The sequence below is a fragment of the Lepus europaeus genome, chromosome 18 (assembly GCF_033115175.1).
Source record: "Lepus europaeus isolate LE1 chromosome 18, mLepTim1.pri, whole genome shotgun sequence".
NCBI lineage: Eukaryota > Metazoa > Chordata > Mammalia > Lagomorpha > Leporidae > Lepus > Lepus europaeus.
In genome coordinates, this window is record NC_084844.1 from 20993749 (window position 1) to 21011324 (window position 17576).

Below are 17576 nucleotides of genomic sequence, written 5' to 3' on the forward strand. Positions count from 1 at the left end.
TAAAAATAAAAAACAAATTATTGAGGCCGGCGTTGTGGAATAGGGAGTAAAACTGCCACGTGCGATGCTGGCATCTCACATGGGCGCTGGTTCAAGTCCAGGCTGCTCCATTTCTGATCCAGCTCCCTGTTAATGTGCCTGGGAAGGCAGTGGAAGATGACCCAACTCCTTGGGCCCCTTCTCACATGTGGGAGACCCAGAAGAAACTCCTGGCTTTGGCCTGGCCCAGCCCCAGCTGTTGTGGCCATTGGGGGAGTGGATCAGTGGATGGAAAATCTCTCTCTCTGTAACTCTACCTTTCAAACAAATAAGTCTTATAAAAGAGAAGAATTTATACTTTTAAGAACAAGAAGCACATACACACGTTCTCCTTACTGTCCCAAGCAGAAGGTTCAAGCTCGGGTCCTGGGACTGCTCCCCTTGACCAGCCTCCCTCCAAACGAGCTCCTTGTTGGCCGCGCATGTCCTGCCCTGTCTGTGAGCTTCCGTTAGGGTCCACACGTCCCTGGAGGAGCAGGCATCTTCTGAGCTACGTCAGCTGAGTTTGTCATGCGCCCCCAGGGCCGGTCCTCCTGGGGTCCTCCACGGTGAGCTGCTCAACCATCGCCTGCCAGGGATGCTTCTGTCTTTCCAAATGACAAACCACGCTGCAAAGCGTGTTCTCTGTAAGCTCATGGGAAAATGGAATGAAAAGGTGTTTATTTCAGTGAGAAACGATGTTAAAACGCACGTGTGTTTTTCCCTTCATGCATTTTTCCAGGAGCTTTTGGAAGAACCCTGGTTGGTCTTCCTGGATAAACACAGAACATGCAGCTGTGGCTTGTGGGGCAGGTGGATTTGCTTAAACGGAAGGTCCTGCCAAGCAGCCTGCAAGGTGACTGCAGCCATTTGCCTCCCACCAGCATGTGCAGGAGACTCACCTGCCTAGAGCCACCCCCGCACCTACTATGACGAGACTTCGTGATTTTCCCAATCTGCTGGGACAAAGGAAGTCTCCCGTCTCCTCCTGGGCCGGGGAGAGGGACTCACTCGGCTACGCTGGGTCTCACAGATCTTGGATCTGCTCAGAGAAACCCCCAGCGGGCTTTGCTCCCCATCCTGCCTTGGCTTCTCCCAGAGTCACCGGGGCCCCTGATCTCTGAGCCTTCCTGGGGTTTCCTGCCCTGCCCTCTCTGCCCCTCCTAACACCCCCGATCCCTAGGTCTGAGCCCCTTGACTGCTGTGCTATAGATTTGTGTCAACGTGTCTGATCTTCCGTTGTCTCTAATTCTCTTTAAATGTTTGTTAATTAGTAGGAGAGAGCAAAAATTTCTACAGGTATTTAATCTATCCCATTTTGTCAAAACTGACATGTATCCATAAGCCCCCACCAGGCTGCCAGTGCCTTGCCTGCATTTCTGTCTCCCTGCGCTGGCATCCACGAGGCCTGGTGCACGTCACTGACAGCAGTGGCTCCAGTTGTGGTCCTTGGGGAAGGCGATGGCATCCACAAGGTCATGAGGTCTTCTATATGTACCTTTCTCTCCCCCAGCTCTTTTTATTTTTAAAGATGTATTTATTTGAAATGAGACCCAGCTGCTCCACTTCCGATCCAGCTCCCTGCTAAAGTGCCTGGGAAAGCAGTAGAAGATGGCCTAAGTGCTTGGACCCTTGCACCCACATGGGAGACCTGGAAGAAGCTCCTGGCTCTTGGCTTCAGATCGGCTCAGCTCTGGCCATTGCAGCCAACTGGGGAGTGAACCAGAGGAGAGAAGACCTCTCTCTCTCTCTCTCTCTCTGAAACTCTTGTCTTAAATAAAAAAAGAAAGAAAAGAATATTCTTTCTATGGGGCTGTGGTGAGGATCCAGGGAGAGCTGCAAAGCACACTGTTGCCCAGCTAGAGGTGACTGTTCTCAGGGTTAGGGCCCTGGGGAAGGAGGGGCTGGGACGCTAGGCCCCTTAGACCCCCTTCAACTTTGGAGTAGAACTGTTCTTTATTTCCTGAGACAGACTCCCCTCCCAGACCCTCCCATCAGGTCGCACAACAGTTGTGGCTGGGGCTTGGTGTGCTGGCAACTATCTGGCCCATATCCCTCTGCCCCTCATAGGGAGCAGGCCTCCTCCCCAGGGCCAGATAAGGAGAGTGACTCACCAGGCCAGCCCTGGCGACAGCAACCTTTGTAAAGGCCCAGCCACACCCTGCCTTCATGGCCAGGGCCACCTCTTCCCCTCGGGGCTCCCAGCCCCAGCCCCTGTCTTCCTGTCCCTGAGTCACTGCTTTGAACAGCCTTCCGCTGGCCAGCTGGCGGCTGAGGGCTGCTTCTGGTGCTGGGTGGGCATGTGTGCTTGCCCTGCCCCTCGTCCCTGTCCCTGTCTGGGGAGCTGCTGGCTACAAGACAGTTTGCTGGGGACTTGGGTTTCAGAGGCTGGGGACAAGCCTTCAGTTAGTCACATGATCCAGGGGATCCTATGCAGAGAGCAGAGCTGAGCCGAACCCCTCATTTCGAGGGGGGAAGCTGAGGCTTAGAGCTGGAGATGGTTACTTCTCCTTAACTCCCACCTAGAGGCGGAGGGAGGCTCTGTGAGGACAGGTGAAGGCGGTGCAGGGGCTGGGATGAGGCTGCTGCAGGGCCCCTGGCCAGGGGTGGAGGGGATTGCTGCCCAGGCTGAGCAGCAGGGCTGGGGCAGTGAGTGGCGGGGACAGCTCGCCTTGTGCGTGGCACTGTGTAGTGCTCTCCCCAGCTCATTCATTCACTCACGTCCTAACCATGAGACCAACTGTCCGGCACCCAGATCATCTTGTCTCAAAGGGGACAGGAATTCTGTCCTCGACTTGTCTTTGGGTGGCAGGTGCTAAATGCTGCCCTCTCCCCCGCCCTATTCTTTAAAGCAGCCCAATAAATGGATTGTTGAACAGCTTTTGTGTGGGGAACTGTCCAGGTGCAGGTGGGCATTGAGGGTTCCAGGTATAGCCTCGGGGTCAGGGTCAGACTTGCACTTGGGCTTGTGGAGGCCCCAGTCCTGCAGCCAGGACCGCTCCCTGCAGCTGTGCCTAGGCCCCTATTGTCACCCAGGCTTTGCATGGCCACAGCAGGGTGGGGCCGCTGGGTCTCAGCTGCTCCGAGCACCTTCCTCCTTTGTCAGAGGGGACTAAGGGGAACCCAGGGCGTGGGGGCCCCAGGGGCCTGGCTGACTGGCCGTAACTTTCAGTGGGCCTGGGAATCTGGTGAAGGCGCTCTTTGGGGGCACCTTTAGGATCCCAAGGCTCTAATGGAGGGGCCCGAGCCACTGCTGACCAGTGAGAGGTTTAACAGGAGTGTAACCTGAGCAGGGCTGCAATTCCTTGTATGTGTGTGTGTGGGGGTTTGTCACACTCTGGGAGTCTGGTGAGAGGCAGAGGGTGAGTTCGTTCCCTGGGGCCAGGTGTATCCACCTGTGTGTGTGTGTGTGTGTGCTGGGGTGAATGTGTGCTCCCAGGGGAGAGCCGGGGGTGGGCTGGGGTGGGGCAGCTCCAGGCAAGGCAGGGACCTCGGGTTCCTGGTAGGGGAGGGCCGGGGGCAGAGCTACCAGGAACTGACCAATGGGGCGAGTGTCCATGTTTGCTCTGGAGCCTGCAAATTCCTTGGGGCTCAGATATCCGCCCCTGACACTGTCCCCTCCCCCTCCCCCTCCCGCCGTGGGCATAAAAGGCGCCAGGTGAGGGCCTCGCCACTCCTCCTGCTGTCTGCCCGACTCAGGCCAGTGTCCTCGCTCGTCGCAGCCTTCCTCCTCGCCATGACTTCCTACAGCTATCGCCAGTCGTCCGCCGCCTCCTCCTTCGGGGGCCTGGGCGGCGGCTCCGTGCGCTTTGGGGCCGGGGGCAGCTTCCGCGCGCCCAGCATCCACGGGGGCTCGGGTGGCCGCGGCGTGTCTGTGTCCTCTGCCCGCTTCGTGTCCTCATCCTCCTCTGGGGGCTACGGCGGCGGCTATGGGGGCGCCTTGGCAGGGTCCGACGGGCTCCTGGCGGGCAACGAGAAGATCACCATGCAGAACCTCAACGACCGCCTGGCCTCCTACCTGGACAAGGTGCGCGCCCTGGAGCAGGCCAACGGCGAGCTGGAGGTGAAGATCCGGGACTGGTACCAGAAGCAGGGGCCCGGGCCCGCTCGCGACTACAGCCACTACTGGAAGACCATCGAGGACCTGCGGGACAAGGTGGGCGGCGGCCCGGCCGCCAGAGTGCACCTGCTGCGGCAAGGCGGGCGGCGGCCGCAGAATCCCCGCCCGGCGGGCTGGGCGCGGCGGGAGCCGGGGTGGCGGGCGCCGGGGCCACCTCCCGTGGGGAGCGGAAGCGAGCCCGTCCGGGGAGGGCCCCGCGGGTTGAGGCCGAAGGAGCAGGGCATGCGCCCGGGGCGGGACTTCGGGGCAGGACCCTGGAGCAGGAAGCGGAGGCGGTGGGGAGGGGGAGGGGAGCTGGGCAGGGCAGGGCAGGGCAGGTAAGTGGGTGGGGCCCGGGAGGCGGCGGGGCGGGAGGAAGAAGGGGCGCGGGTCAGGGGTTCCGGTGGCACGCGGCGTCGGGGTGCGCAGACATCGGGGTAGCGGGTCCCGGCCGCAGCGGGCAGGTGCGGGAGTTTGTCATGGGAGGATGTGGTCCCTTTTGGGCCAGACCTATCCCTGCCCTGTGACCCCTGCATTCCTTTCCTCTGGTTGGGCAGGTCTGGCTTCCTTCTAAGGCTTTGGCCCCTCCCACTGCCTTAGGCCTGGGGGCCCCAGCTTTCACGGAGCTTTGGGAGTAAAGGGAGCAGCGGGCGCAGTGGCTGCTGCTCCGGGTACAGGGAACGCAGGCAGGGGTCCTTGGTCTTTGCTTGCCCGGGAGCACCGGCTACAGCGGCGGGGTCGCTGTGGGGCAGCCCGCCCTGCGGGAGCTCGGGCCTGCCAACCAGAACGGTGACCACAATAAGAAAGACGTCGTTGTGGCCCTCACACATCACCCCCACCCATGGAGCACACGTTTCTAAAGCAATTCCTACCCTGCTCTGGTGATCCCTTCTGTTGTTTTGCTATGCTTTAAAATTTTATTTATTTGAAAGGGAGAGCGGAGCGAGCGAGGGCAAGAGATCCCCCATCCACTGGTTCACTCCCCAAATGTCTGCAACAGCCAGGGCAGGGCCAGGCTGAAGCCAGGAGCTCCAGGCAGAACACCGTCCTGCTCGCCCACATGGGTGGTGGGGACCCAAGTCGTTGAGCCATCTTCTGCTGTGTGCGTGATCAGCAAACTGGAATGGCTAGCAGGGCCTGGGCAGGAACCCAGGCCCTCAGATATGGGGTGGGGGCACCTTGAGTGGCAGCTCAGCCTGTGCACCAAAGGCTACCCCCCAAACATTGAAAGTGAATGAAGTTCTATTCTGTTTCAATACAAAACCATGCAAATCACCCCCTGGTGTGTTGGACTAATGAGTTGGGACCTGCTCTCTCCAGAGGCTGTAGAGATGAGGTACAGAGTGCTTAGTAGGTGCTCAGCCACTGGGATTCTCTCCCTGAAGGCAGGATGAGCCTTGAGTGGGGGTGCAAAGGGGGAAGTCCTTCTTGGTACTTCTCTTGATCCCCGCCTCCCCTTCGGTTCCCCTGTGTCTGGCTTATACGCCCCCTTCAGGCCACTGAGAATGTGTCTGGGCACAGGTCTCAGAGTGTCCTCCCCAGGCCTGGACCCCTGCAGCGTTTCCTCCTGCTCTGACTCCCAAGGCCTCCCAGGGAGCAGGCCATGCAGCAGCAGCGGGGTAGCTGGGGCTTTGGTGTGCGGAGAGCGTGCGGGGAGGCACACGGTGGGTGGGCAGTGCCGGTCGCTGCACCGGTGCCAGCCTCCTGCCTCTGCCTTCCAGATTCTTGGTGCCACCATTGAGAACTCCAAGATTGTCCTGCAGATCGACAATGCCCGTCTGGCTGCCGATGACTTCCGAACCAAGTGAGTGACTGCACAGGGGTGGGGGCTGCGCGAGTCAGGGCAGAGAGGGGTTGGCACTCCTGGGCTCTTAGGGCGGCTCAGTGCAGTGGGGGGACTGCCTCTTGTCCTTCCCTCCCCCCTCCCTCCCAGCTGGCCTGAAGCAAACTCCCCAGGCTGGGTCTTCGGCACTGCAGAGGAAACTCTGGTCTGATGGCAACTGTTTCCCCCGAAAGGTATGAGACAGAGCTGAACCTGCGCATGAGCGTGGAGGCCGACATCAATGGGCTGCGCAGGGTGCTGGACGAGCTGACCCTGGCCAGGACCGACCTGGAGATGCAGATCGAGGGCCTGAAGGAGGAGCTGGCCTACCTGAAGAAGAACCATGAGGAGGTGTGTTTTGCGCTGGGCCTCTGTCCATCCTGCCCCTGCTTCCCAGGGCGGAGGGCACTTCCGTCCTGTGTCCTCTGGCTGCGGCCACGCTCTGCAGTTTCAGCACAGCCCTGTGTGCGGATCACAGCTCCCTGGGTTTCAGCAGGGGATGGCGGCCTCCTGGTCACCCTCCCAGTGCTGCCTCCTAGGTCTGCACCTGAACTTGCATCCCCCCCAACTTCGGGTTGAGGAGGTAGGGGAGTGACTGGCCCAAGCCCAGCAGGCTCTGGGCCCTGACACGCCCACCTCCCCGCTGTCTCTCCAGGAAATCAGTGCCCTAAGGGGCCAGGTGGGTGGCCAGGTCAGCGTGGAGGTGGATTCTGCTCCAGGCATTGACCTAGGCAAGATCCTGAGTGAAATGAGAAGCCAGTATGAAGTCATGGCTGAGAAGAACCGGAAGGATGCCGAGGCCTGGTTCAACAGCCGGGTATGCAGTGGGGAGCCGGCGCCCTTGGCGGGGTGGCAGGGAGAGAGAGGGCTCGAGGCGCCACCACGCCCCAGAGACCTGCCTCCGTGCTGATCCCCTCTGCCTCCTGCCTTGTTACAGACGGAGGAGCTGAACCGCGAGGTGGCCGTAAACACGGAGCAGCTCAAGAGTAGCAGGTCTGAGGTCACCGACCTGCGCCGGACCATGCAAGGCCTGGAGATCGAGCTGCAGTCACAGCTCAGTATGGTATGTGGCTCCTGGCTCGGGGCAGGGGGAGTGCGGTGGTGCAGCCTGGCTCGTGGTGGCCGTGCCCACGCCGGCTCTGGGAACCAGGCCTCACTGAGGCACCTCCTCTGCCTGCCCCCCTCCAGAAAGCGGCCCTGGAAGGCACGCTGGCAGAGACGGAGGCCCGCTATGGGGCGCAGCTGGCGCAGATCCAGGCGGTGATCAGCAGCATCGAGGCCCAGCTGAGCGACGTGCGTGCCGACACCGAGCGCCAGAACCAGGAGTACCAGCAGCTCATGGACATCAAGTCGCGGCTCGAGCAGGAGATCGCCACCTACCGCAGCCTGCTTGAGGGCCAGGACGCCCACTACAACAACCTGCCCACCTCCAAGGTCATCTGAGCTGCCCGGCTGGCTGCTGGGCTCTGCTCCCTGCAGGGGTGCGGGAGGGGAGGGCTCCTTCCTCTGGGCTCCTCCCCTGAGCTGCCAATAAAACTTGATGGCCTGAGGGAGGCAGGAGTTTGCTTTGTTAATTCAACCTGCTCCAGTTTAGATTTTCTTTTGAACCAAAGTTCACCCTGTCCCAGTAAAGGGAAGGGACAAACATACTTTGGTTGTCATGGTAATTCCTGCGCGCACAAGTCTTCATTTCTCTCACCGGTCGACAAGAACCTTGTGAAATAAGCACCATTTCCACAGCGCGTGCAGTAGACCAAGGTCCCCAGAGCTGAGGGGCTTTCTTGTCTGTTTCAACTGCTCCAGCCCGTGGCAAAGGGGGTTTGGCTTCCAGATACAGTTTTCTCTCCGCTGCACCCCATCTGGGGCTGGGGTACGTGCGTGTGAAACGGATTGAGCGATTGCTGTGTGCATTTAACCAAAGCAACCTTAGAAGGGGTTCTGAGGCCGCCGCCGCGGCTCAATAGGCTAATCCTCCGCCTTGCAGCGCCAGCACACCGGGTTCTAGTCCCGTTCGGGGTGCCGGATTCTGTCCTGGTTGCCCCTCTTCCAGGCCAGCTCTCTGCTGTGGCCAGGGAGTGCAGTAGAGGATGGCCCAAGTGCTTGGGCCCTGCACCCCATGGGAGATCAGGATAAGCACCTGGCTCTTGCCTTCGGATCAGCGTGGTGCGCCAGCTGCAGCGCCGGCCGTGGCGGCCATTGGAGGGTGAACCAACGGCAAAAAGGAAGACCATTCTCTCTGTCTCTCTCCTCACTGTCCACTCTGCCTGTCAAAAAAAAAAAAAAAAAAGGGGTTACAAGCTGATGAGGAAGCGGGCGCAGAGAGGTTGGGTGTTGTCCAGGGTCCCACGCCAGCTACGTGGTGGAGCCAGAACCAGGCTCTGCGTCTCCTGATTCTGGGCGCATGGCGCCACCTCTGCCCAGGTGGTCTCCTGGAGTTGGCAGCACCACGCCAGTGTTGCTGGCACGCCTGTCTGGATCAGAGGGAGCTCAGCACTGCGGTCCCCTGGGGTGGGAGTGCATTTCCCCACTGAGCCAAAATGGGGGCTGTGTGGTTAGGCACCTGCCTGGGGCCATCTGGGAGAGGGTGAACCTGTTGAGGTGCTTGCATGCACCAACACACTCATCCGCTCCGGGGCAGCCCTGCATAAGCCCCTTTCGCCCACCAGCCCATTCTTGGGCCCGGCGCCTGGAACGGGGCCCAGCTGTGACCCAGACCTCCCACACAGAACCCCCCCCCCCCAACCTGGCATTTCCGGGGCCTGCTCTGAGCCTGCAAGGGGCAAAGTCCCAACTTTCCCATATGACTATGCCCTGGGGCAGGTGTGGTCCTGCCCCTGCCAAAAACTGAGGCCAATGAGGGCCCCATAAAGAAGGCCCACTTCCTGGGGCCTGGAGGGTCAGGTCCCATTAAGGAGTGGCAAGGGAGGGACCCTGGTGCCACTCCTGTCCCCACCCTGTCACAGCTCAGGCTAACCTGAAGGAGGCGCTCTGTCCCCAGTTTCCCTGTGGATCTCAGGGAGCCCCTTCTGTCACCTCCCTCACTGTCCTGTCTCCAGCACACACAGGTCCTGCTGTCCCTTGTAACTTCCCAGGAAGCCTTGGTGCTGGAGGCAGAGGCCTGGCCACACCCCCAGGCTGGGACTGCCTGGAGGTACCTGTCCCTGCCCGTGAAAGCCTGCATTGTTGTCACAAACCTGCCTGGGTTCCAGGGCCCCAGGAATGTGGCTGAGGGGCGGGGTCTGGGCCCACACAGGTGGGGCAGGTGCCTGGGTCGCAGGCTTGGGTGTCTGGCGTGAAGCCTTCTTTGTGTGTGCATGGGGTGGGGGGTGGCGGGGAACACTTTTCTGTCTCCATCTGGGAGCTGAAATTAGAAGAAGCCAGGAGGCTGAGAGGGGAGAGCGTGGGCTTGGTGGGAGGAGAGGGGGCAACACCTTTGTATCACTGTAGATCTTCAAGGTGGAGCGCTTCCTGTCCATCAACTTGCCTCTCTGTGAGTCGGGCTGAGCTGGGCTTATTCCCATTTTCCTGACTGATAGGCTAAGGCCCAAAGCAGCATGCCGTGCACATGGGAAAGGAGGGATTCAGAGGTTAGGTTACCAGGCCCCAGGTGGTGCCCACTGTCTCTGACACCTCCCTGGGCAGCTGAGGAGGGTGGGAGGGTCCAGGGTTTCTGGAGAGCCCCCTCCCCCCTCCTCTCTCCATGTACCATTGAATGCTCGCTGTGGTCCTGTGATGGGGTAGCAGCTAAGGGCCCTGCTGAAGTTGCACCCAGAGCAGAATCCAGCCCCAGTTCTTTCCACTGGGTTGCACTGCCCTAGCCCAAGGCGGAAAGGCCCAGCTCTAGGGCCCACCTGGCTGTGGTGGGCAAAGGACAGAAACCGGCCCAGCCTCCTGGGCGGGCCGCCTGCGGCAGGGCCTGGGGTGCAGTCTGGGCAGGGGGCCAAACACAGCTCCGTCCTCTCAATGCCTTCCTGCCTGGTGCCAGCTAATGAGGAGGCCCCAGGGCCCTGCCCCAGCTTGGACTAAAACCAGGGATTTGTGACAGAAGCCACGAGGGGGCAGCTGCAGCTCCAGGCCCAGGAAAGCCACCGGGAAGGGCTGTGGGGGTGCAGGGGGAGCTGGCTGGGGTCCAGCCCTGCTACACCTCGGGGCGATGGGCGAGCGGCTGTTCCCAATGGTAACTGCTGGGGCCGCGATGTCTGCAGAGGTTTAATGAGCTGCTGCTGATCTGGGTTTGATTATTTTTCTTTGGGAGGAGAAGACAATATCCTCCCACCCCGAGACAATACCGCACTGTCTGGGGCCAGGCTCACAGGTTCCCCACTCCCACACCCCGGCGCAGAGGCAGGAATGTGGGGACAGAGGCCCCGACTCCCCTTACTTGCGGTGCCGCCTTGCACAGACTGTGTCCTAATTTTGTTCCTCTGAAACCTGTGATGAGCACGGCTCGTGGGTGCAGCATGCGTGGAAGGAAAGACCCACCTTAGGGCAGCTGGGATAACAGCCCGTGCTGCCTGGCAGGAGCTGGCGGTGGAGCAGCGGTGACACTGTCGAGCCACAAAGCACGCCAAGGCCCTCATGCAGCAGGTTCTGATGCCGAAGGTCAAGTTCCCTCCCAGTGAGGGTATTGGGACATCTCAGGGCTGGACATGCAGCCCAGCACTGGGGCCCTTAGAAGACGGGGAGCCCCAGAGCTTCCCTGGAAGTAAGCGCTGAGAGTCTGGTACTTAGCATAAGGAAACTGAGACCTAAAACTCATACGGCCAAGCTGGCCCAAGCGGCATCCGTAGAGGCAGGATTTGAACCCAGGCCTGAGGGATTCCAGAGCCCGGTCCACCCCACCACACTGTAGCCTTGGCCCAGGAAACCCCCCTCCTCCTGAGTCTCCCTCTCTTGTCTTGCTCGCTCTCGGCTCCCAGACTTTCTGTTCGTTCTGGAGTCGGGGGCCAGAGGCCGAGCCACACCTGCACGTTGCATTGACCACAGTGTCAGGTGGTCCTGACTTGGAGGGCAGAGGGGACGACTGTCCTCTCTGAGTGTTTGACTTGACCTTCAACATCTCTGGCCACCCAGCCTCCCCACGTCTTTGCTCCTGGCAATGCTCAGGCTGTTGGAGACTTCTGGTTCTGGCCCTCCCCAGCTCCGCAGTGCCCGACAGGACAAACGGGGGTTAATCTGTCCCTGCTAGGCAGCGACATGCCTCTCCTGGAGAAGGCAGGGGCTTTCTGGAATGTGCCCCGGCCTTATCTGCAGAGGTTTGCCCCAACGCGTCCCGGGAGCAAGCAGAGGTTCAGTGACATGTGCAGTTGGCAGGTGGCGGCACCATCAATCAGCCCCCTGTCAGGGCTCAGCCTGCTGGGCTTTTGCAGGTGTGCCAAGGCCATGGGTTGGAGGCTGGGGTGAACTGGAGGAGAAGGAGGGATCCTAGGGTTGGAGGGAGGGAGGCAGAGGAACCCCAGGGAAAGGACAGATGCTGGTCGCCTCCATTGGCTCAAGTCTTCCTCTCCTGTCCTCAGCCTGTCCCCCGGGGCCCCACAGCTCATGTACAGGGTCTGTGAGCACGGAGCAGGGTTTGGGAAGTAGAGTCCCCACTGAGAGTGGGGAGCCGTCTGTGTCGGAGCAAGGCTCCCAGGGCAGGAGATGGTGGTGGCCAGGGTCTGCCCATGCCGTGGGTCCTTGGGGTGGGAGAAACCCACCGAGGGCACAGCTGGCTGGGGCTGCTCCAAGACTTTGCTCCCTGCTGCTCTCTGTCCTTTCTCCGGAGTAGAGAGATGGACCTGTAATCCAAGTGTTAAAATCATGGCCTGGGGCAAAACACCATTCATTCTGAATCATCTTTTGTTGCATTAAAAAAAAAACCTGCAAGGAGCCACGTGGAGGTATGCAGGCAGCTGTGTTTGTCGGGAGGGCAGAGGAGCTGGCTCGGCTCTGGGGGAGGAGACATGGCCCTGTACCCCCCACCCCCACCCCCAGGGATATATAAGGAGCCCCAGGCTGGGGAGACAGGCGCTGTGCTCTGGTCCCAGCCCAGGCGGCACCTCCTGCCCGCATCCCCAGTGTTGGCTGAGACCTCACCGGCTAGCCGCCTGACCATGGCTACCACATTTCTGCAAACTTCTTCCTCCACCTTTGGGGGAGGCTCTACCCGAGGGGGCTCCCTCTGGGCTGGGGGAGGTGGCTTTGGTGGGGGGAGTCTTTATGGGGGAGGTGGCTTTGGTGGGGGGAGTCTTTATGGGGGAGGTGGGAGTCGCAGCATCTCGGCTTCTTCTGCTAGGTTTGTCTCTTCGGGGTCAGGAGGGGGATATGGGGGCGGCATGAGCTGTGGCTTTGGTGGAGCGGCCGGTGCTGGTTTTGGTGGAGGCTTCGGAGGGGGGTTTGGCGGTGGCTTTGGTGACTTTGGTGGTGGCGACGGCGGTCTCCTCTCTGGCAACGAGAAGGTCACCATGCAGAACCTCAACGACCGGCTGGCCTCCTACCTGGACAAGGTGCGCGCCCTGGAGGAGGCCAACAGTGAGCTGGAGGTGAAGATCCGGGACTGGTACCAGAAGCAGAGCCCGAGCAGCCCGGAGCGCGACTACAGCCAATACTACAAGACCATTGAGGAGCTCCGGGACAAGGTGAGCCCCAGGTGACAGCAGGAGGGGAGCAGGTGCCCGGTGCCCTGCACATGTCTGCTTCTGCCCGGGTGATGACTGCGCTATGTGTAACCTCGGCAGAGTGGCTGTGCACCTGCTTTCTAGGAGCACGCGCTGGCGCACATCTGCTCACCTTGGCAGTGTGGGCAAGAGGGCTCTTGGGAATCCCGTTAGGTCCAACAGGGGCACAGGTAGGGGCAATTATCGAGAGCGACTCACCCTCCCTGTCCCACACGCCCTGCAGGAGTCTGCTCAAAGTGTTCCTTTACCTCCTTGGCAAGAGTGGTGCTGGGGTGTAACCGCAGGAGCCCCGAGTGCCAGGACCTCCCGCTGCACCCTTTCAGGGGGCTTTGGTGCCAAGAGCACTGCCAGGACTTGGGGGACCTGGGACCTCTTTCCAGGCTCTGCCACCGTCTCCCTCACTGGCACTGGTTTCCTCCTCTCTAAAACGCCTTCTTGGCCCCCTCCAAGTTCCGTAGACCCACAGCTGTGTCAAGCAGTGTAGGGGGCAGTGGCCGTGAGCTGTGCCCAGAGGGGCCGGTGCAGGAGGATCCCTGGGAGGGCTGTGGCTGGAGCCCACCGCACCTCACTCTAGCACATTCTTGGCCAGCCACATCCCACGGGGTGGGAAGGGGGTAGGGTCCCAGGCCATGCCCTGGAGCCGAGGAGGGCAGCACCTCAGGTGAGGCTGTGCCAAGGGCCCCAGGGGCTTCCCTTGGTGGTGCCAACCTGGAGGTGGTGAGTGAGGGGTTGGTGGGTGGCAGGAGAGCAGCAGGGGAGGGAGGAATCCTTTAGGCATCCGAGCTCCTGGTCTCCTGCAGATCCTGGCCGCCACCATCGACAACTCCCGGGTCATCCTGGAGATTGACAACGCCAGGCTGGCTGCCGACGACTTCAGGCTCAAGTGCACACCTGCCTCCCCCGTCCCGCCCACCCCGCGTTGTCCTCTTTGCTGGGCTTTGCTCTCCCTCTGACTCAGCCGCCCGGATCCCTCTCTCTCCTCAGGTATGAGAACGAGCTGGCCCTGCGCCAGAGCGTGGAGGCCGACATCAACGGGCTGCGCAGGGTGCTGGACGAGCTGACCCTGGCCAGGACCGACCTGGAGATGCAGATCGAGGGCCTGAACGAGGAGCTGGCCTACCTGAAGAAAAACCACGAGGAGGTGCGAGCTGGACAGGGGCTGGGGGTGGCGGGCGCGGGGCCGGGGGGGGGGACTGCTGCTTCCTTTGTCATAGCTGGTGGAGTGCTTAGTGGCACAGAGGCCCCCTCGTCCTCTAGTGTGAACTGCTGACCTCCTGTGTCCTCCCTGGGTGGCACCTGGGGCAGGCAGGAGATCCTCACGAGCAGTGGTGGGCATGGTGAAGGCCAAGGTCACCGTATGAGTGAGGGGCACAGCCACAGTGGGCATGCAGGACCCCAGACTCTCAGCTCTCTCTTCGGCTCCTCCACCCTGCAGGAGATGAAGGAGTTCAGTAACCAGCTGGCCGGCCAGGTCAACGTGGAGATGGACGCGGCGCCGGGTGTGGACCTGAGCCGCATGCTGGCCGAGATGAGGGAGCAGTACGAGGCCATGGCGGAGAAGAACCGGCGGGACGCCGAGGCCTGGTTCTTCAGCAAGGTGGGCCTGCCCTGCCCCACCCCGCCCAGCCAGGCCCGGCTCCCCAGGTCTTGTAGGAGGCCCCCGGGGCTCACTTCTCTGCTGCTTGTGACTCACAGACCGAGGAGCTGAATAAGGAGGTGGCCTCCAACACAGAGATGCTTCAGAGCAGCAAGACGGAGATCACAGACCTGAGACGCACCATGCAGGGGCTGGAGATCGAGCTGCAGTCCCAGCTCAGCATGGTAGGGCTGCCCACCGCCTGCTGCCCGCTGCCCTCCCGCCTCCACCGGCCAGGGCCCTGGGCGAGTTCTTCCCCGCCTGATGTGTCGCCCCTGCAGAAAGCCGGGCTGGAGAACTCACTGGCGGAGGTGGAGTGCCGATACGCCACACAGCTGCAGCAGATCCAGGGGGTCATCAGCAGCATCGAGGCCCAGCTGGGCGAGCTGCGGTGCGAGATGGAGGCTCAGAACCAGGAGTACAACAGGCTGCTGGACATCAAGTCGAGGCTGGAGCAGGAGATCGCCACCTACCGCAGCCTGCTCGAGGGCCAGGACGCCAAGTAGGGCGCGGCCGCAGGGGCAGGGGTGCGGAGCAGCGGGCTGGGGCTCCGGGGCAGGGCTGTTTTTAAGGGGGTGGCAGGGTGTCCCCAAGTCCTCCTGGCATGGCCCCAGGAGGAATGAGGGGTCTGGACTCAGCGCCCTGATCCGTGGCCATGCGTCCTGTCTGTAGGGTAGATGTAGCAGTTGGGCTGGGACACCTGATTCAGTGCTTGTACCATTCTGCTGAGGGGGCGTTGCTCTAGAGCTGAGGCCTCTTCTCGGGGCCATCAGGGTGTCCCAGCCCCTGGGGGTGTCAGGTGTGGGAGTGGGGATTGGGGAGGTGAGAGGCTGGAGAGGAGGTTCAGTCATCTGTGGGGGCTTCTCTCAGGGGTCCCTGAGCTCTCGCATTTGCTTACCTGTGGTTCCTGCTCTCTTTCAGGATGGCTAACCTTGGCATCCGGGAAGGTAGGAAGGCTGAACTACTCCGTGGCAGGGACGGGAGGAAGCAGAAGCAGAGCCCACAGCCCAGCAGGGAGGGGACACTCACCAGCTCAGGCCACACTCCTTTCCCAGGGTGCTGGGGCCCTCTGTTGGCTCCCGCGGGGGCTGGAGTTGGAGAGATGTCGCGAGACCTCCGTGGCAAGCAGGCTTTGTCCAGGGCATGCTCCTTGGGCCCCTTGTCACACACTTAGAGTTGAGAGGCCCACACTCGTGCCCGGTCCACGTGCAGACCACATCCCTGACCTCGTGGCTCAGCGCTGGGCACACGCCTGCTGTGGCTGCAGCCTGGCTCTCTGACGAGTCACTCGACACCTGGCTAAGGGCCGCTCTTGGGGTTGCTGTCCAGCTCTGCTTGGAGAGAGGGACGCTGACACTTGCTCCTTCTTTCCTCAGTTTCCCTGGGCAGTGGCGGCGGCGGCGGCAGCGGCGGTTTCCGAGTCCACGTAGAGGAATCCGTGGATGGGAAGGTGGTCTCCCGCAAGAGAGAAGCCTGAGTGCCAGGCACAGGGAAGACGTCCCACACCACTGCGCCCTCCCTGGGCTGCGAGGGGTCCAGTCCTACCCCCGAGAGTGATGACCGGCCAAAGGGTCTCCCCGCTTGCAGCTTTGCATGCCTGGCCCGCCCAGTCCTCCCCACCCCCTTGAGAGCAAGCACAAGCCAGAAGCAGCTGTCTTGCGCAACAAGCTGGCTTGTACCGTGTCTGTTCCCACAATAAAGAATTGCTTTTCCTTTCCCAGACGTCTCTTGGTACAATGTGCAGTTTTTCTTGCTGGGTCCAGATTGGCCTCTGAGGAGGTCCAGGGCCCACCTGCGGCCATCTCTCCCCCATTATGGCCTCTTCCCTCCATGGTTACAATACCCGCTTTGGGAGTGTCCAGGACGCTGGTGCCTGGGACAAACCCTGTGCTGCTCAGGGGACTTGCTCTTCTGGTTCACCCCAAGGGATAACCTGGGACGTGGAGCACACGGTGTACCTGGCGCAGGCTTCCACCCATGTGGCTGACCGAGTGACCAATGACGCTGATTGGGTAGATTCGCCGCTGCATGGCTGGTGTTAGGCCACTCAACCTGGTGCCTTGTTTAATTCAACTGCAGGTGGCCGGGGTGGATTGTCCCTTGCTCAGAGGTGAATGGCTCGCCTGTGGATGGTCAGCGTCAGGGCTGGCCAAGGCGCCACTCCTGCACGACTCCATGACCTGGGCCTGCTCTGGGCCCCTGGGCCCTGGCCCTTCACAGCCCATGGAAGGACCCTCCTCTTCGCTTCTGGCGCTCATCCACGTGCTGCCCGAGGAGCCCTTCCTTTCCTGCTGGCCAAGCCTCATCTTTGGAGCGGCTGACCAGTTCCCTTTCCCAGGCCCCCACAAAGCTGACCCATCTCTCTTTCCAAGAAGTTCTTTAAAACGCCTGGAGGGGAAGACACCAGCTCCAGGAAGCCTTCCTCGATTTTCCTAACCTCATGTCCAAAGCAACATCAATCTCTGTTGCCCCTTTTGTCTGCCTCCTGTGCCTGCTGCCCCCTGTCCAGAGTCTCCCCCAGGGCCTGGTACAGCAGTGGCCTCTCTGCACACCTGATTTGTTGCCTCTGACCTGGGGCAACTTCCTCAAAGTTCTGGGATTCACAGCCCTGAACGGAGGCTGAGAACTCTGGGTGCCGCAGCTGGGCTGGCTCAGGCCCTGGGGTGAGGACTGGGCACGAGGAGGCAGAACCGGTTTCTCGGTCCCACGGAGAAGAGCAGGCTGCATGGCTCAGAGATCCTGGTCTGTGGGAAGAGCTGAGCCCTCCGGGGAGGGTCTCCATGCATCTCGCTGGGCAGAGCCCCTTTCCCACGGACCCCGGCTGGAGAGAAGGGGGTGCCTGCTCTCTCTGGGGATTTGACGGAGGACGTACTGAGGGCTGGGGCAGGAAACATGACTGATGTGTTGTCTGCAATGTGCCAGGCCCCGGGCAGGCATCCCTGACAGCCTGTCCCTCCCAACAGGTCTGTGAAGTCCGGGTCAGGTGCAGTGTCAGATCCGGGGGCGCACACGGAGGCCCAGCACGTTCAGTAACCTCGGTGAGGTCACAAGCCAGGAAGCGGTGAAACAGGGTCTGGAACTCGTTTCTCTGGTCCCCGACCCTTGCTTTTCTCGGACATCAGGAGGTGACAGAAGCTGCAGCACCTGTCTTAGGAGGGTGTGCGAGTCTGAAACCCAGCTCTTTTAAACCATTTTTAGAGTCACTTTAGTTTTATTTATTTAGAAGGCGGCGGCAGTGGGTGGCGGGGAGAGAACGTCCATCCACTGATTTACTCTCCAAATTCCCACAACAGCCAGCCAGGGCTGGGCCAGGCTGAAGCCAGGAAATAGGAATTCAATTCTGGT

The 17576-nt window shown here is 61.1% G+C and overlaps 2 protein-coding genes across 2 annotated transcripts; both read left to right on the forward strand.

Moving 5' to 3' along the window:
- The first annotated feature begins 3661 nt into the window (after positions 1-3661).
- LOC133746784 (keratin, type I cytoskeletal 19) lies at positions 3662-7492 on the forward strand. The gene is made up of 6 exons (XM_062175037.1): positions 3662-4174; positions 5839-5921; positions 6134-6290; positions 6595-6756; positions 6877-7002; positions 7128-7492. The coding sequence occupies exons 1-6, from the start codon at positions 3755-3757 to the stop codon at positions 7380-7382; spliced, it is 1203 nt and encodes a 400-aa protein (XP_062031021.1). The 5' UTR covers positions 3662-3754; the 3' UTR covers positions 7383-7492.
- Positions 7493-11881: 4389 nt separating this feature from the next.
- On the forward strand, positions 11882-15918 carry KRT15 (keratin 15). Its single transcript, XM_062175055.1, has 8 exons — positions 11882-12556; positions 13396-13478; positions 13580-13736; positions 14031-14192; positions 14291-14416; positions 14513-14733; positions 15153-15178; positions 15608-15918. Exons 1-8 carry the CDS (start codon positions 11882-11884, stop codon positions 15706-15708), a joined length of 1551 nt encoding a protein of 516 aa, XP_062031039.1. The 3' UTR covers positions 15709-15918.
- Positions 15919-17576: the final 1658 nt, after the last annotated feature.